Source organism: Panthera onca, chromosome A3, assembly GCF_046562875.1.
Source record: "Panthera onca isolate mPanOnc1 chromosome A3, mPanOnc1 haplotype 2, whole genome shotgun sequence".
Classification (NCBI taxonomy): domain Eukaryota; kingdom Metazoa; phylum Chordata; class Mammalia; order Carnivora; family Felidae; genus Panthera; species Panthera onca.
This window is the reverse complement of record NC_138341.1, coordinates 123,421,932-123,440,387: the sequence shown is the minus strand read 5'-3', so window position 1 is coordinate 123,440,387 and position 18,456 is coordinate 123,421,932. Positions and strand designations below refer to the sequence as shown.

At 40.3% G+C, this 18,456-nt stretch overlaps 1 protein-coding gene across 1 annotated transcript in view; it reads right to left on the bottom strand.

Annotated features, from left to right (window-relative positions):
• The window catches only part of IFT52 (intraflagellar transport 52), a 33,827-nt gene extending 16,013 nt beyond the window's left edge, over nucleotides 1-17,814 (bottom strand). Inside the window, exons 1-8 of the mRNA XM_060618172.3 lie at nucleotides 17,672-17,814; nucleotides 15,794-15,918; nucleotides 14,846-14,933; nucleotides 11,114-11,243; nucleotides 10,759-10,834; nucleotides 9,604-9,675; nucleotides 3,713-3,839; nucleotides 670-756 (exon numbers count right to left, since the gene is read on the bottom strand). Of these exons, the coding sequence (XP_060474155.2) occupies nucleotides 670-756; nucleotides 3,713-3,839; nucleotides 9,604-9,675; nucleotides 10,759-10,834; nucleotides 11,114-11,243; nucleotides 14,846-14,933; nucleotides 15,794-15,918; nucleotides 17,672-17,692 (726 nt within the window). The 5' untranslated portion in view covers nucleotides 17,693-17,814. The remainder of the gene's footprint in view (nucleotides 1-669; nucleotides 757-3,712; nucleotides 3,840-9,603; nucleotides 9,676-10,758; nucleotides 10,835-11,113; nucleotides 11,244-14,845; nucleotides 14,934-15,793; nucleotides 15,919-17,671) is intronic.
• Nucleotides 17,815-18,456: the final 642 nt, after the last annotated feature.

Genomic DNA, 18,456 nt, shown 5'->3' with positions numbered 1-18,456 from the left:
CCGAAATCACTCAACTGACTGAGCTACCCAGATGCTCTTTACCTCATCCTTCTAAACATATGTCTCTGTCTCTCATGCTCTCTCTCAATGTACTATAAACTTTTTCAAAGCAGTGACTATGCCTGACTCAACTTTGTATCCTTAGTGTGAGGAACTGAGCTGAAGAGCTGTTCTCTATTTTGTTACTATCTTTTTTTTTTTTTAAGTTTATTTATTTCTTTTTAGTAATCTCTGCACCCAGTGTGGGGCTCGAACTCACGACCCCAAGATCAGGAGTTCCATGTTCTTCCGACGGAACCAGCCAGGCACCCCTGAAGAGCTGGTTTTATTTTTTATTTTTTATTTTTTTAATTTTTTTTTTTCAACGTTTATTTATTTTTGGGACAGAGAGAGACAGAGCATGAACGGGGGAGGGACAGAGAGAGAGGGAGACACAGAATCGGAAACAGGCTCCAGGCTCTGAGCCATCAGCCCAGAGCCTGACGCGGGGCTCGAACTCACGGACCGTGAGATCGTGACCTGGCTGAAGTCGGACGCTTAACCGACTGCGCCACCCAGGCGCCCCTGAAGAGCTGGTTTTAAATGAATAGATGAACTTAGCAGTATTTTTTTTAATGACATGAAAATCATACACATTATACATTAATGTGATGAGAGAGAAGAGCTTACCATGATTTTGCTGTTTTCTTCTTTATCCAAATATTGGTCACTGAACATGTGACAGGAGCCAAGAACTGCCAGCTTCCCCCCCTGGTTCTGTTGATGACAAAGTAGTGTCACATAGATCGTGAAATGCACCCCAAGCATCCTGGTCTCCAACAACTCATCATCAGAATCATGTGAGCAACTGTCTTATATACTAAGTGCCAATTCATATCAGGATTTTAATGGTCTAAAAATATCAACTATGACCACAACTACATTCCCACATGCTTCTCATTTTAGACACTTCCATATCCTTCTATTTGACTTTAACAAAAAAGCAATGTGAACTGGTTCTACAGTATTTTCCCAGTTAACTTGTAAACGAAGATTAGAATTTTAAAGGAAAAAAATATCCAAAAGCAACCTGTAAAGATCTAAAGATATTTTAGAGTACCAAAAGACAGTGTTTAAGATCCAAACGGAACACTAATCCACGAGCAAGAAATATTCATAAAAGAAAGAATCGGTTAATAAGAAAACACTTTAGTGACTTAAAAAAAATCAAAACAATATTTTTGCTGATCAGATTAATAAATATGAAAAAGATGGCTATCAACAGCGTTGGTCAAGTCTCAGTGAAATAAGTTCTTTCACACATTACTGCTGAAACTGTCAACATACGCAACACAGCAGGTAAGACTCTCCGGACAATTTTACAGTCATAATCACAAAAAGTGAGAAATCCAAATGTTCACCACAGAAGAAGTGGTTAAGAATAACAGAACTCCTCCAGTGGTGAAGTTATAGTGACACAGGGTTTTCAGTGACATGGAAGAATGCTTTTGTCATAACATTAGGTTAAAAAAAAAACAGTATACCAGACGCTGTACAGTCACCCTAGCGTAAAGCCCATGAAGCAAACCAGCAAACATAAGCCAAAGCAAAATGATCAAGACATCAGTTTTGTACTGAGAGGCATTCTTTTTTTTTCTATCATGACTGTATTTTCAATTTGTCTACAATGAGCATAAATTACTTTTGTAATGGGAAAAACAGCGCAATGTTCAAACTGCAAAACAAATGCGGTTTTTCTAGCAGCATCAGGGAATTGGCACAGCTGTAAGGTACTATGAAAGAAGGACTCTCAAGAGATACAAATAGACAAATTCTATAAATAAAACAAAATTTGCAAAACGAACTGTGACTTGTACCACATTAAAAGCAAATGTCTCATAGGAAAAATAACACTATTGCTATAACACAACCATTAAAAACACATCAGTTACTGAGAACAGGAAGTGAATCTGGTGGAAACGCACAGAAAGAATGGGGGAGCGCCGAGTGAACTCTGCTGCGATTTGAACTGACATATGTAACTAAATACAGGAAGAGGAAAGGACTTTCCTTCTTACTACTACCCACAGTTAGGCCTAGAATTTTTCTTTAATATTATTTTTTTCCCTACCTCCTTTATTTCAAATAGATTACAGATCTTCCTTTAATCCTTTTATTCTGTCCGATGGAGATCCTATGGAGATCCTACCGTTGTCTTCAGCTTCCTTTTCCAGCTTTTGTCTATAATTTGTTCCAGTTAAATAAGAGTATATCTACTCAAGGACTGATTTGCTCTTTCGATATTATTGAGTCTATCCTAGTAAAACACCTAGAAAAGATCATGACAAGCTCAAGAAGGCAATGGCCCTGGGCAAGGAGACAGCACTGCTCCCCCCCTTCCACTGGTTTATCTCACAAACTTAAAAGTGACAGGCAACATCCTCTCTGAAAGATTGTATTTATAAGGTAGGACTAAACACCTGTTAGGAAAACAGGCTTTAAATAGTTAGGCAATGGGCAGATGATAATCTCATGAGTTCAAGAAGAATCACCACAGTTAGCATAGAACTCTGTATCTAATAGATGCTTCATAAAAATCCACTAATTAAGCCAGGTAGAATCTCTGTGTTAAAAAGTAAAAAAATAATTATAGTTCTGGTATTACACTACCAGAGGCCCCTTAAGACAGTGTCTCATTACTTTTGTGCCTAAGTGACAGTTTATGTAGACCAATTATTTCCACATCTTAAATCATTTAATACTTTAATTTTAAAGAAATATTTCCAGTTTTTTGGGAGAGAATAACAACCATAATAACTATTTTGAATTTTGTCTAAATATCACTTTCAAACACAGCATAGATATTTATTTACTTTCTAATAAAATGAGGTCAGAGCTTTTAAATATGGAAGGGAAAAATACCTAAATCCCACAAAGAAAAATAGGATATGAGGAACTAAAGAAAAACTGGGAGGTCAGCTGGTGATTGGTAGACAAATAAAGGTGAATTCAGCAAAACACGAATTAAAAGGCAGTGGCGGGGCACCTGGGTGGCTCGGTTGAATGTCTGACTTCGGCTCAGGTCATGATCTCATGGCTTATGGGTTCAAGCCCCCCATCGGGCTCTGTGCTGACAGCTAGGAGCCTGGAGCCTGCTTCAGATTCTGTGTCTCCGTCTCTCTCTGCCCCTCCCCCACTCATGTTCTGTCTCTCTGTTTCTCAAAAATAAATATTAAAAAAAATTTTTTTAAGGCAGTGGATAAGTGGGGTCGCAATGAGAGGGGCTATGTCCTCTGGGACTACATGCTCCCACATTTTGTGGGGTCTCCAGGATGACAACTAGTCTTCTGACATGTTGCTCTGGGACAAACTAAAATAAAGGCAGCACAATTCTGTGTGTTTTGGTATAGTTTGTTAACTCAACCTTTCCCTGAATGGGTCCTCTTACACTCAGAATGACAGCCTGTAGTTACAGACGGTTATAATATAGACAGCCTCATGCTACAGTGGAATAGCTGTGGATTTAGAATGATAAGAGCTGGGTTTAAGTCTTGACTCCATCGATTATTGGACGATCTGCTATTTCCCCATAAGTATAGTTAATTGAAGTACTACCTCACAGGGCTGTTGTAAAGACCAATGAGAAAATACATGAAACCCCTCTGGAAATAGTAGTTTTTATTATTTCAATAATAAAAATAACATATCCACCCATATCTAAGAAAGGCTGTACCTTCGAGTGATAGAAAGCCAGAATGGGTCTGTTCAGCGGGAAACAGACAGAGCCTGTGGACAGAACAGCCACTGCTGGTTTCATGACACTCAACGTGGCACCAAAAGGATAGACAAAGGTGAGAGCCCTGTAAGAAATGAAAGAAATCATCAAAATTTTTTAAAAAATGAATAAAAATTTTTTGAACATAATCTCAGTGCTTCTTGAACAATTCAAAATCAAACACAAAATTAAAAAAAAAAACACGTAAAAAAAATTTTCTCTAAGCTTTAGTTTGTTAACTCAAAAACTGGTATAACTCTAGCTACTGGTTTAATAAAGCATTTAAAAATATATCAATGTAAATTAACAACTTCTCATTGTATGTGTAAATGACTGTAACTAGAAGAACTAAAGAAATCCCTATGGAGGAGGAGGAGGAGGAGGAAGAGGAGTCTCATCTAAGAGCTGAACTAGAGCTATAAATGAGCTTGCTCTGTGTGACAATGTCTTCCAGGTAAACATTTTCCTCTTCCTTAGAGATCTGACTGGTGTTATCTCCAGGAATGAGTGGCTGTCATTAGAAGGCTGTGTTACCAGTGAGTACTTATGTGAATAAAGACCTGCTACGCAGACCTGCCTTGGAGCCGTTCCCCTACTGTGTCCTAACAAGACCTAAGAGTATCTAGAGTGAATCAGTCTGACTTGAGGCAATGTACTCCTGGAAAGGGTATAGGATGGTCGAGGAGGGGGGGAGGGGCGGGTAAGGGTGGGATGCAGACCCTGCAGTATGGACAACCCCTGCAGGAGGGGTTAAGGTTTTACTGAAAGTAAGATGGAGCTCTGCAAAGGTAGTTATTTGAAGGAAGTGCTCTCAGAATGGAGAGCAACAGGAATCTTATAACAAAGCATAAAGTTAGAAATCGGCAGGGGGTGGGGGGAAGCACCCATGAAGAGCTCCCTATAAAGATAATGTTAATTTTCCTTTCTCTTAGACCAAGCTAAAAGAATTTTCTTTTTAGCTTAAGTTCACAATGATTTCCTGCTAGTGTTAAGTCTTCCCCTCCCTTCAGTCAAGTCTCACCTATCCCTCTGACTTCTGTGTCATATTGTGGGTGAGAAGTGGCACCTGCCCCACATTCTCCATTCTCCCCTTTTCATCCCTACCCAAGCAGTAGCCCAGGGAAGGGGACCATAGGCCATGAATCCTAGGCCAGAAGCAGAAATAAATGAACAGTTGACGGGGCGCCTGGGTGGCTCAGTTGGTTAAGCGTCCGACTTCAGCTCAGGTCACGATCTTGCGGTCCGTGAGTTCGAGCCCCGCGTCGGGCTCTGGGCTGACGGCTCAGAGCCTGGAGCCTGCTTCCGATTCTGTGTCTCCCTCTCTCTCTGTCCCTCCTCCACTCATGCTCTGTCTCTCTATGTCTCAAAAATAAATAAACGTTAAAAAAAAATTTAAAAAAAAAAAAATGAATAGCTGCCATGCAGGAAGAAAAGGGATGTGGGGAAAATGGTTACATGGATGTCGGTGCATATCCTTGTCCCACACTTTCCCCAAACGCACTGTAAGGAGATGATTCGCAAGGAGGAAGGGAGAACGGACACTTGAGTCATATGATGAAAACTGTCAGCTATTATTTATACTCCTCTATTTCTTTTATTATTACTAAGAAATCAATCAGACTGACATTTTGATAAGACTTTGAACATAAGGCTATACACCCATGCAAAAAACAAAAACAGGACTTTTCCAAACCACACACGAATGAGTAAGATTAGCAGACTGAATAACTGGGAAAGTGTATTCCCAACTTTAAATGTAAGGCCTTAGGGCCTTATATGTAGAGGTCCTAAGGTGGGAATGAACGTAGTGTATTTAAGGAATTGAAACAAAGCCGGTGAGGCTATGGCTGAGAGAAGGGAAAAGGGACATGATAGAATATGGGCAAAATGAGAACCTGAGACTCCAATAGGTCAAGATATCTCCAAACATAAAGCACAACTAGTTCTCCACATTTCAAAGCCTGCCCAGAAAGTGCTGCTTCCAGGATGACCCAGAAAATAACCAACCAGCCCTCTGCCCTTCACAACTGAGGACATAATAATGCAAAAGCAGGTAAGATACTATGTCATGTGCCTTACCAAGCACTTCTACAAGTATGGCCTCACTAGATTTTCCCAACAACTTTGTAAGATTCATATTGTCTCCATTACACAGACATGGGAACAGAAGCTAAGAGTAACTTGCCTGGGTCACCTTGCAAGTAAGACACAAAAATAAAAATTTTTACCTCCAAGTCCAAGTGCTTTTACCTACACCAACTGGATAAGCTGACACAAAGCTTAAGAATTAGATTATGATAGGGGCGCCTGGGTGGCGCAGTCGGTTAAGCGTCCGACTTCAGCCAGGCCACGATCTCGCGGTCTGTGAGTTCGAGCCCCGCGTCAGGCTCTGGGCTGATGGCTCGGAGCCTGGAGCCTGTTTCCGATTCTGTGTCTCCCTCTCTCTCTGACCCTCCCCCGTTCATGCTCTGTCTCTCTCTGTCCCAAAAATAAAATAAAAAACGTTGAAAAAAAAATTAAAAAAAAAAAAAAAAAAAAAAAAAAGAATTAGATTATGATCCAGACACCTGGGTGGCTCAGTCAGTTGAGGATCTGACTTTGGCTTAGGTCGTGATCTCACAGTTTGTGAGTTTGAGCCCCGCATCGGGGCTAGCTGTTGTCAGTCTGTCAATGCAGAGCCCACTTCAGATCTTCTGTCTCCCCCTCTCTCTCTGCCCCTCCCCTGCACAGTGAAGGAAACAATCAGCAAAACTAAAAGCCAATGGAATGGGAGAAGATATTTGCAAACGACATATCAGATAAAAGGTTACTATCCAAAATCTATAAACTCAACACCCAAAAAACAAATAATCCAGTAGAGAAATGGGCAAAAGACATGAATAGACACTTTTCCAATGAAGACATCCAGATGGCTAACAGACACATGAAAAGATGCTCAACATCACTCATCATCAGGGAAATACAAATCAAAACCACAATGAGATACCACCTCACACCTGTCAGAATGGCTAACATTAACAACTCAGGCAACAACAGATGTTGGCGAGGATGTGGAGAAAGAGGATCTCTTTTGCACTGCTGGTGGGAATGCAAACTGGTGCAGCCACTCTGGAAAACAGTATGCAGGTTCCTCAAAAAATTAAAAATAGAACTACCCTACAACCCAGCAATTGCACTACTAGGTATTTATCCAAAGTATACAGGCGTGCTGTTTCGAAGGGACACATGCACCACAATGTTTATAGTAGCACTACTGACAATAGCCAAAGTACAGAAAGAGCCCAAATGTCTGTCGGCTGATGAATGCATAAAGATATGGTAAGTATATACAATGGAATATTACTCGACAATATAAAAGAATGAGATCTTGCCATTTGCAACAACATGGATGGAACCAGAGTGTATTACGCTAAATGAAATTGGTCAGTCAGAGAAAGACAAATATCATATGACTTAACTCGTATGTGGAATTTAAGACACAAAACAGATGAACATAGGGGCGCCTGGGTGGCTCAGTCGGTTAAGTGTCTGACTTCAGCTCAGGTCATGATCTCATGGTTCGTGAGTTTGAGCCCCGTGTTGGGCTCTGTGCTGACAGCTCAGAGCCTGGAGCCTGCTTCAGATTCTGTATCTTCCTCTCTGTCTGCCCCTCTCCCACTCATGCTCTGTCTCTCTCACTCTCAAAAATAAATAAACATTTAAAAAAAAATTAAAAAAAGAAAAAAACACATGAGCATAAAGGAAGGGAAGCAAAAATAATATAAAAACCGGGAGGGGGACAAAACATAAGAGACTCTTAAATACAGAGAACAAACTGAGGGTTGCTAGAGGGATTTTGGGTGGGGGGACAGGCTAAATGGGCAAGGGGCATTAAGGAGGATACTTGTTAGGATGAGCACTGGGTGTTATATGTAGGTGATGAATTACTGGATTCTACTCCTGAATTTATTGTACTATATGTTAACTAACTTGGACATAAATTTTAAAAAATTAGATTATGGTTCTTGAATATCAATAATATTAACTCTATGATATATATTGCCATACGTTTTTCCCCTTTACTTTACCTTGGTTTTATCCTAAGAAAGATCTTCCCTACTCTAAGATTATAAAATATTCGCCCATACTTTTTTTGTAGTGCTTTTATGGTTTTATATTTTTAACATTTAAACTTTTAATCCATCTGAAATATATGAGTGTGTTGTGAAAATGGAAATATTTTGTCAAATGGTTACCCACAATTGTGCTATCCATTCTCCAATAGTTTGTAACGCCACTTTTACTATAAACTAATAATTCCCACCTCTCATATATATTGAGTCTGATTCTAATTTATTTATTTTTCACTATTTCTGTGTTAGTACCACATTATTTTAATCACTAGAGTTTTATAATATGCTTTAAGTCCATAAAATGTTCAAGTCCTATGGGGTGAAATAACTCAAAATAGAAAGGTAAACTGGAAAAAATATCTGCAACACAGGGAAGTCTTATAAATGCATAAGAAAAGACAAACCATCACAATAAAAATGGGCATAAAGTAGTGAAGAGGAAATTCACAGAAGAAATGCAATCAGCCAAAAGATTTTAAAGGTCATCCTACTCAGTAATAATCAAAGAAATGCAAATTAAAAGAAAGAGATATCACCTTCACTAGAATACTGCAAGCTGGCAAGAGAGGAAAAAGGAGCACGTTCATAGGGACAATAAGTGCTATAGACTACCTGGAGGGCAATTTACCGAAGTATCACATTTGGCAATGCATCAGTTGGAAAACCCTTGACCCAGAGGTTCTAATGCTATGAATCTAGCCTTACTAAAATATCTGTATAAGTGCACAAAAATTGTACATACAAAGACATTCACCAAGTGCTTCATTTATAGTAACAAATATAAAATTCTGTTTGTAATATCAACATGGAGCAGAAGTTCAGAGTACAGGCCATGGAGCAGAAGTTTAAAACTAAGTTCTGACACTTATTAGTCAAGTGAGCTTGGGCAATTAACCTCTCTGGTATCTCGTCTATAATCTTAGTGTGTTGTTGTGATGATTAGAAAGAGGTAAAAATTCCTGTCACAGAGTAAGTGTTCAATAAACGTTAGGTTTAACTATTAAAACAAAATATCACCAGGGCTCCTGACTGGCTCAGTCAAAAGAGCATGCAACTCTTGATCTTAGGGTCATGAGTTCAAGCCCCACGTTGGGGGTAGAGATTAAGTAAAAACTTTAAAATAAATAAATGAATACATAAATACATAAAGCAAAATGTCATAAATGACCTAAATGTTCAATAATAGGAGATTGGTTAGATAACTTAGAATAACTCAAATTTAATCTAGTCATTAAAAGGATATGGTACCTATCTGTATTTTTATATATGAAAAAAATCTAGAAATCTAAATACCATAGTATTAAGAATAATTGTCTTGGGGCGCCTGGGTGGCTCAGTCGGTTGAGCGTCCGACTTCAGCTCAGGTCACGATCTCGCAGTTTGTGAGTTCGAGCCCCGCATCGGGCTCTGTGCTGACAGCTCGGAGCCTAGTGCCTGCTTCGGATTCTGTGTCTCCCTCTCTCTCTGCCCCTCCCCCACCCACACTCTGTCTCTCTCTCCTTCAAAAATAAATAAACATTAAAAAAAAAGTAAAAAAAAAAGAATAATTATCTTTGGGGAAAGGAGCATACAATTTACAGTGGAGGGCTTCTATTTTCTTCCTTTGAACTATTCACAATGTTTTTTTTGGTAAGAATGACTTTTGTAATCAGAAATGAAAACTCTTCACTTTGAAAAAGAAAACTCTTTAAAATGATAAATACATCCTCTTTAGGTAGCCTCAGAAAACACACTCACTGGGCATTGTTTCCACTGCTCTCCTCATCAATGATTCCAGGCACAGCCTTCCCTGCAGCTCGGCTGATTTCCCTTGAAGAAAAAAAATCTAGTAAACAAAATATTTTTAGAATTTCACACCCCATTCATTAATAATAAGTATGAATGAACTGCAAGCATTTTTCAGACTTGTTCAAAATGTAATTCTTGAAACTTAAATAAAGGTACATCTATACACCTACACCACTTTGTGTAGCTTGCAAAAGTTAACATTAAAATATGAGGATCAGTGCTTTCTTGACTCCTGAGGGAAGGATCAATATACTAGACCACATTCTAGACTAGACCCACATTCTAGTCCTATATTCTAGACTCCATATCATCAGACTCAGCAGAGTGCCTGGCATGTAGCGAATTCAAGCGTGGAATGAAAATTTTTGAATATAGGGAAAAGCTCACAGAGGCCACCTGATGGTGTTCCTCTCATGCATTCATTTCCCACTTCGCCAAAGCCCCTAATTTATCCTCTAAGATCCAGTAAATCAGAAAAAAAATTAACTTCATCCCAGGCTCCAGGGGTAGAGAATATGACCTCGCCATACCATCAGGGTATTCTATGTCTCCTGCCACAGTGACCAGTTCAGGATGGGCATGTGGCCTAGGCCAGCTCCACCAGAGCAAACTGCAGGACTACTCTTGCTGGGAACGCTGTGACCAAGACAGGCTCTCATGATGTGGCGTGCAGATATAAATTTGGGAACTGCTAAAACTATTGAGCCCACACACAAAGGAGAGCAACGCCAAGAGAACTGGAGAGCAATGGAACTGGAGCCCGACAACATCATGAATTTTCAATCCACACCCTAACCCTGCCCTATTTCTGGGCTTTTCAATGACATGAATCAGTAAAGTCTCTTTATTGTTTAATCCCATTTGAATAGGGTTTTCTGTGCTTATAGCTGAGTGCATTAACTGACAAAAAGGTGAATGTGGAATAAGGTTTCAAAAGATGGGAGGAATGTAACTTGAGGAATGAGAAGTAATACAATAAAATAAATTACAATATAGTGAAATAAAACAAAAAGGCAAGAAAGGGCCAGCGAAAAGAATGTGTGAGAAGAGAGGAGAGAAGATAGGAATTATTTGTAAAAACATTTCTGCTTTCAACATGCTTACCTATTCAAGACTCCATTGGAAACCAGAGCTTCTTTAGGATGGAAATACTTATAATATACATTTCTAACCACAGCATCTTTAAAGGGCAAAGAGAGGAAGTTGCACCTTAATTAGAAATAGGTTTGATATCAGATGAATACAAACTTGACCTGTAAGAAACCCTGGAACTCTGTTGCAATTCCTCCCACTTTATAAATGGAAAAAGCCCCAGAAGCCTCAGACCGCCACTGAGATCAGAATGCCGGACCATGCACCCTCAGCCCAGGGCTCTTCCCATTGTACTATTAGGTCCAGAGGACTACAGTATGTATAATAAATAGGAAACGGCTACCTCTACTAAAATGATAATAATTACCATTATTAATCATGATTCCATATTCTTCCAGGAGAAAGTTAATATTGGTGTCGTATCTGGATTCCCCACCCTCTCCTAGCATCACAAGGATATCACCACCACCATCAAGGTATTTCTTCAGGACTTCAAACTACATAAAAGAAAAAAAAAAATCTATGAATATACCCCAAAGACTTCTGTCCAAAGTACTATGAAGAAAAATAAATAAATCTGTGAGGCACTTAAATATAAACATCTGTAAGATATATAAAATTTACTCTCTATGTAGGATTTCAAGCTTGTTTTTAAGTACAAAGTTCCAAAATACTCAAACTGAATTGACATTTTCCACACTGACTATCTGGAAAGCAAACTCAAAGTGGAAAGTATTAGCTAAAAGAAGCTCACAGGTCATTGAGCAGCATCCCCGGTCTCAATCTACCAGATGCCAATTGCACCTACCCTCTCCTGCCAACAACCAACGAGGTCTTCAGACATGGCCAAATGTCCCCTGGGGCCAGGGGAGAGTGTGTAGAAAAAAATCACCCATGGTTGAACACTATCGCTCCAGACCATACCTTGCCCTGCCAGCCACGGACTCAGGATGAGAGTATTGTACACCACCCCCAGGGAGCAATTCTGGTCAAGTCACTGACTGATCAAGCCCTAGTGAGAAATGCATGGCATCTGCTTATCTTCTAGGAAGCTCTCTCTTGTTTTCACAAAGCTAGAGAAGGGAGAAAAATCTAGGGCTGACCTTGCTGACCCAGCCTGAGAAAACCTGGGGTGAGTGGTCTAGACCAATAGTCCCTCAACTTTCCTCAAGCACCCCAACAGCAAATAATGTGAAAAGTAAAGTATGTATATTTATATAATTATAGAACATCCTCCCAAAAAGGAAAAATGTGAAGGATAATAAAGATATGACAAATATCATTTCCCCCTGGCACCTCAGTGATTGATCACACACATCCCACTTTGGAAACCACTGGCCCAGCCCAGCTTTGCTACAGACAAACCTTTGTGCTCTTGCACACTCCCTGGATTTCCTTCTCTCTCCCAGCCCCCCAAATATAGAAGACATAGTGCAACAGTTAACGTCACCAAGGGGGCTTGCTCCCAAATGAGACATAATTTCACAGATCCTGAACTCTGCACAAAACTGTGCCCTTCATGGGGATCCTACATACCTATTTAGCCTTTGTTTCAAAATGTGGAATATCAAGAGGTGCTCTAATGTATGTATGCTCAAGCAGTAACAAACTGATATTCTTCTAGTGTTTATACACCAAAACATTGACAATTTGAAGTACACGTGTTCTTTTATAACTCATTTTTTTTAACTACATTACAGTTGAGACACTTTTTTCAATGGTGGTGGGTTATATTACCTGGGCTTTTCAATTCAGAATAATAAAGGTGTATGTAAGTGATGAATCACTGAATTCTACTCCTGAAACCAATGTTGCACTGCATGTTAACTAAAATTTAAATTAAAAATAAAATAAAATAAAAAAGTTAAAAGTGCTTCTGCCTTTCCTTCCTACCTCGTTCCACCTCTAAAGTGAAGGCAAGGTGCCAGGAACTGGTCTGGTGTGAGAACATTTTATTAGGCTAAATATGCCTCTCAAGGAATTCTATCATTTGGAAGCCACTGCCTTCCATCTCTAAGAGCTCGAAGTAAGGTTTGACCTAGTGCCTGTTCCCTCTTGGGGAAAGGACCAGGCACCTATCTCTGACCCTCTTTCCAGATGCCCTGGCTTTCCTGACACTGCCTGCTCCTCAGCAAAACCTCCTCACGTCTCTTTGTCTTCACTAGCTGGAGAAGGGAAGTTGGCGGGGGGGGGGGAGAAGGGAGGTAGCGTGTAGCGTGAGGCCACTCCAAATCAACGGGGAATATGGAATATAGTATTCCTTTGCAGGCCACTGCACACTGTGTGTACATTTCCCTCAGGCTCTCACTGGGTGGGGGCAGCTGGCCACCTCCATGCTCCTAATAGGAATTCCTGTTCCTTCTCTCAATGAACCTGATCAGTTATGTCTCTTCTCAGGTGACAAGGTGGCCTTGCAGTTGGGTCAACAAACAAAAGAACAGAAATGCTTCCCTGTGGACCTCCTCCCTATGTCCCCATCCAAAGTCAGAGCAGAAGACTGGACCACACCGGTGCCACCCTGCCACCACCTCCCTACTCCCCACAACCATCCCTGAGCACCAAAGCACTTTCACATCTCTGTGAGAAAGGCTCTTGCTGTGTTCTGGGGTTTCTGTTTAGTTGTGGTAAAATACACATAACATAAAATTTACCATCTTAACTATTAAGTAGTGTTAAGTAGTGTTAAGCACATTCACATTATTTGCAACCATCACCACAATCCATCCCTAAAACTCTTTTCATCTTGCAAAACCAAAGCTCAAGACCCATTAAACAACTCCCCATTTCCCCCTCCTCGAACACTTGGCTACCTCGATTTTTTTTTCTTTTCGTTTATTTATTTAAATTCAAGTTAGTTAACATACACTGTAGTACTGGTTTCAGAAGTAGAACCCAGTGATTCATCATTTACATATAACACCCAGTGCTCATCCCAGCAAGTGGCCTCCTTAAAGCCCATCACCCATTTAGCTCATCTCCCCACCCACCTCCCTCCAACAACCCTCACAGTTTGTTCTCTATCCTTAAGAGTCTCTTATGGTTTGTTTCTCTGTTTTTATCTTATTATTCCTTCCCTTCCCCTATGTTCATCTGTTTTGTTTCTTAAATTCCACATATGAATGAAATCATAGGATATTTGTCTTTCTCTGACTTATTTCCCTTAGCATAATACACTCTAGTTCTATAGAGACTGAAGATGACAGAAAGAAATGGAAAAAACATTCCATGTACATGGATTGGAAGAACAAAGACTGTTAAGATGTCTATACTACCCAAAGCAATGTACACATTCAATGCAATCTCTATCAAAATACCACAATTCTAACTTTATATGAATTTGACTATTCTAGATATGTCGTATAAATGGCATCATACAGTACTGGTCTTTTTGTAACTGGCTTATTTCACTTAGCCTAACATCCTCAATATTCACCCATGGTGTAGCATGTATCAGAATTGCCTCTCTTTTTAAGGCTGAATAGTAATTTATCACATGTATGCCACATTTTGTTTATCCATTCATCTGTTGGTAGACTTAGGTTGCTTCTGCCTGTTGGCTATTGTGAACAATGCTGCTTTAGACATGAATGTACAAATAGCTCTTTGAGATTCTGCTTTCAATTTTTTTGGATATATATCTAGAAGTAGGATTGCTGGATCATATGATAATTCTATTTTTAATTGTTGAGGCACTGCCATGCTGTTTTCCATAATGGCTGTGCCATTTTACCTTTTCATCAACAGTGCACATGGGTTCCAATTTCTCTACATTTTTACCAATACTTGTGTTCTGGGTTTTACGTTTATCTTTGTCTACTCTATGAAATAGAATTAAAAACAGCTTAAATTTAAAAGGAATTTTCCTATTTTCAAATGTGGCAAACAAGTATGGCTAGTATTTAATTAGTCTCAACTATGCGTCTGGCACTTTATATGCATTATCTCAGTTAATGATCACAACAACTCCACGATGAAAAAAGAGATGAAAGTGATTACCTTAAGGTGATACAGTGTATGGTGAAGTGGGATTCATATCCGGAATTTCAGAGCTCATCTGCCAACCATCTCATTGTATTTCTTCTTTTTGGATATTACTTACCTCAGCTGCAGTAAATTTTTCCCTTGGCCCAGCTGTAATCCACAGTTTCACCCCAATTAGCTTCTCAGATGTGATTTCATCTTTTAAACTAGAAATAGGATTTTTAAAGTGTTAGATCCATAATTTAAAGCAATTTATGAACTACTCTAGCCTCTAGACTGTATGGAACCAGAGGCCACAGAGGCCCAGAGATGAAGGGATTTAGAGGTATCAGGTACAGCCTCTCTCCCAAAGTGAGAATCCCCTCTACAGGCTTGTCTGAGATCAGCCTCTGCTCAAATACTTCCCCTAGGCCAAGATGCCCAAATTAAACATACAAGAGTATAAAGAGTCCTCCAACTACTAATTCAATCAACTCTACATTAGTTTGTATAATTACATAGCCTTACCCATTAAGAAAAACCATTTACACACACAACAAAGGCAGAGAGGAATTCTCATCTTTCCTTTCCCTAAACTGAAGTATTGCCCGAAGTTAAAATATGGAGAAAGCCTCTAACCTCTTAAAAAGTTGTGTATGTATAATTAGAATAATTATTTGATTTGTGATTTGGGGGACAACTTAATATACTAATTGCCAACTTTAAAAAAATACGTTTTTATAATAATTTATTTACTTTTTTTTTTTTTTTGAGAGGCAGCGAGCAAGCAGAGGAGAGGGGCAGAGGGAGAGAGAGAACCTCAAGTAGATTCCACGCTCAGTGAGGGGCCCAACGTAGGGCTCAATCCCATGACCCTGGGGTCATGACTGGCGTCGAAATCAGGAGTCGGATGCTCAACCAACTGAGCCACCCAGGCGCCTCTATAATCAATTTATTTACTTCTGAATGTTCTTCATATTGAATTTCTCCTGCCTAAACAACCTCTTACATAAGAAAGTAAAGACTTTCCAATATTACCAGCAGGCTATTGTCATCACTTAGAAAGGAAAACAATATATATGGTCACCTCTGAATCTTCCAATTACTCCGAAGTCTTTTCTGCATGGATTTATAGCCATTGTTGGTGGTAAATACTTCTTTTTTGTACGCATTGAAAAGAATGGTGCTCCGAAGCTCTTTCTCCATGGTTACCTTATGGAAAAAAGAAGAGATCAGAAAAAATGAAACAATAAACAATATTCCAAAAGACCATAAATGGAAAAAATAGTCTTCTTCTAATTTATCAAGAGAGGAAATACAGCTGCAACCTAGTTACCAAATCCCTACAATTCTCAAAGATTGAGAGTGAAATGCATACTCACAGCCGCAGAAACCTGAGGCTATCTCTGGCTTTTGCTTCCTGTCTCTGGCCCTGGCCTTCCCACCAGCCTATTCTCAGGACCCTGACCTGCCATCACCCTACCTTTATGCCCTGAGACCATGATGCCCACCTGATTTCTGACTGCTAACTACTGTTGAGTGTGGGGTATAGCCCTTCAGATTCTTTATTTTTTAATGTTTATTTATTTATTTTGAGAGAAAAAGAGAGCATGAGGGAGGGAGGGGCAGAGAGAAAGGGAGAGAGAATCCCAAACAGGCTCCAAACTGCAGGGCCCCATGTGGGGCTTGAATTCACTAACCATGAGATCATGATCTGTGCCGAAATCAAGAGCTGGACGCTTAACTGACTGAGCCACCCACGCGCCCCTGGTTTAATATTTTTCTAACTGACATTAATTACTTTCATAGATTTACCTGTCTTTAGACTTAGCTTCTAGTAGCTTTTTTGGTTTGGCTTGGTGGAATTTTGGAAGCCAAACAGAGGTTTTAAATTTTTTAGAGTCAATAGTATTTATCTTTTCCTTTCTTGCTTTTGGATTACATGACATATTTAGAAATTTTTTTTTTGCTGTGCTAACTTTACAAATACAATGCTTTCTTCCAGTACTTTGTTATGTGGTTAAGTTAAATTTGGTCTGTTTGGAATTTATCTGGGTGATCAAAATAAGCTTCATTACTGTGTTTTTTTTTTTTAATTACAATAAAGCTGCCTGACATCAAACCATCTTCTTAATGCTGATTTGAAATACCCCTTGACTACATAATAAATCTCTAGAAGTATTTGTATTTGGATCTATTCTGAATTCCATTATTTTCTATCTGCATGTAAGTTCCTGCTCATTTCTATACTATTTTAATTATTATAACTTTATAATATGTTATAATATCTGGTGGTGCTGGAGAACTAATCCTCACTAACTTTTTAGAATTTTCCTGGCTAGTCTCATATTTTTTCTTCCAATTGAACTTTAAAATCATTTTGTAAGCTCAACAAAAACAAACCTCATGATTACAGCACCACTATCTTTTCATGTTCCAACCATCCTTGCACACTATTGTTTTCCCAATGTGTACATACAATACCCTATCCAGCCTTTCTCAGTTAACTAAAAGAAAAGTCTCCATGGTTAGGATAGTGGCTGCATGATCTAGTGCATGATTATGCCCTAATGAACTCCACCACTGCTTTCATGAACATCTTTTCAATTATTTCGCCTTCACAAACCCTATTGGAATTTATACACGTCTGTCTTTGCCGTTATTTCTGCTGTAGGACAAATTCCCAACAATTTCCTAGGATTCCTAGGAAAACGGGATGAGACAATGCTCTCTGATACTCAGCAAGAGAACTAAACAGCCCAGCCACAGGCAACGGAGATTCGAATGCAGTCCGAAGTTCGGGATCCGGGCCTGTATCTGCGGCCTCAGTTTACTTTATCTCATAAGACCTCGATTTTCCACAAGACTGGTCCAGAGGCCCCAGGAACAGGCCGGCGAGGCCCCCGCCAGCTCCCAGGACGCTACAACGGCCATGCCGGCCCATCACAGTCGGAGCCCTTCTTACCTGAGGCCCAGTGACCACCATCTTCACCTGACACCGCCCAGCATCCTGCGGCCAGGTATCCAAGGCCGCTTAGCAACGGCGTAGGCGAGGCAGCGCGCTGGGGAGGCGTGCACTGCGGCGTGGACCTACCTCCGAACCAACGTGATGACGACAGAACGGAAGACGCCATTTCGCCTTGAGCGTCACGGGGCTGGAGGTCAGGGGGCGGAGCTAACGTGGGACTGTACCATTACATTGGTTGAGGGGTAAACCCACACAGAACGTGAATTAACTTTAGGCCAAAAATAAACCCATCTCGTTTCGTACTTTAATATCAAGTATTATTGGAGACTGATACAAGTAGTAGGACCCTGGGGCCCAAACTTCGCTCCACCCTGAGGGAGGAAAGTGAAGGCTTCCGGCGGTGGCGGGTGGGAAATGCCCCATCCTCAACTCCCAAGAGCGCAGGCGCACAGCTCCGGGGCCAATCCGGGCGGAGAGTGGAGGACGGAGTCTAGCTGTCGGAAACGCCAGATGAGAGGTTCTTATACGTGCTGTGGAAGGGTCTCGGCCACTTGGCACCTCGGGAAGCCTTCCCCGCGAGAGATGGACAAGTTTAGTGGTGCGAATGGTCACTCGAGATAGTTCTTCCTCTTTAGTTAGCCCCGCATCTCTGAGCGCCGAAGTGCTAGGCCCAGGATATGACGGTGAACTCGCCCTCTAGGCCTTCCCAGACGGGGAGTTGGACCTTGGCCAGATCCTACCAAACAGTGAAAATATAAACTGCACTAAGGGAGCTGTGAGGG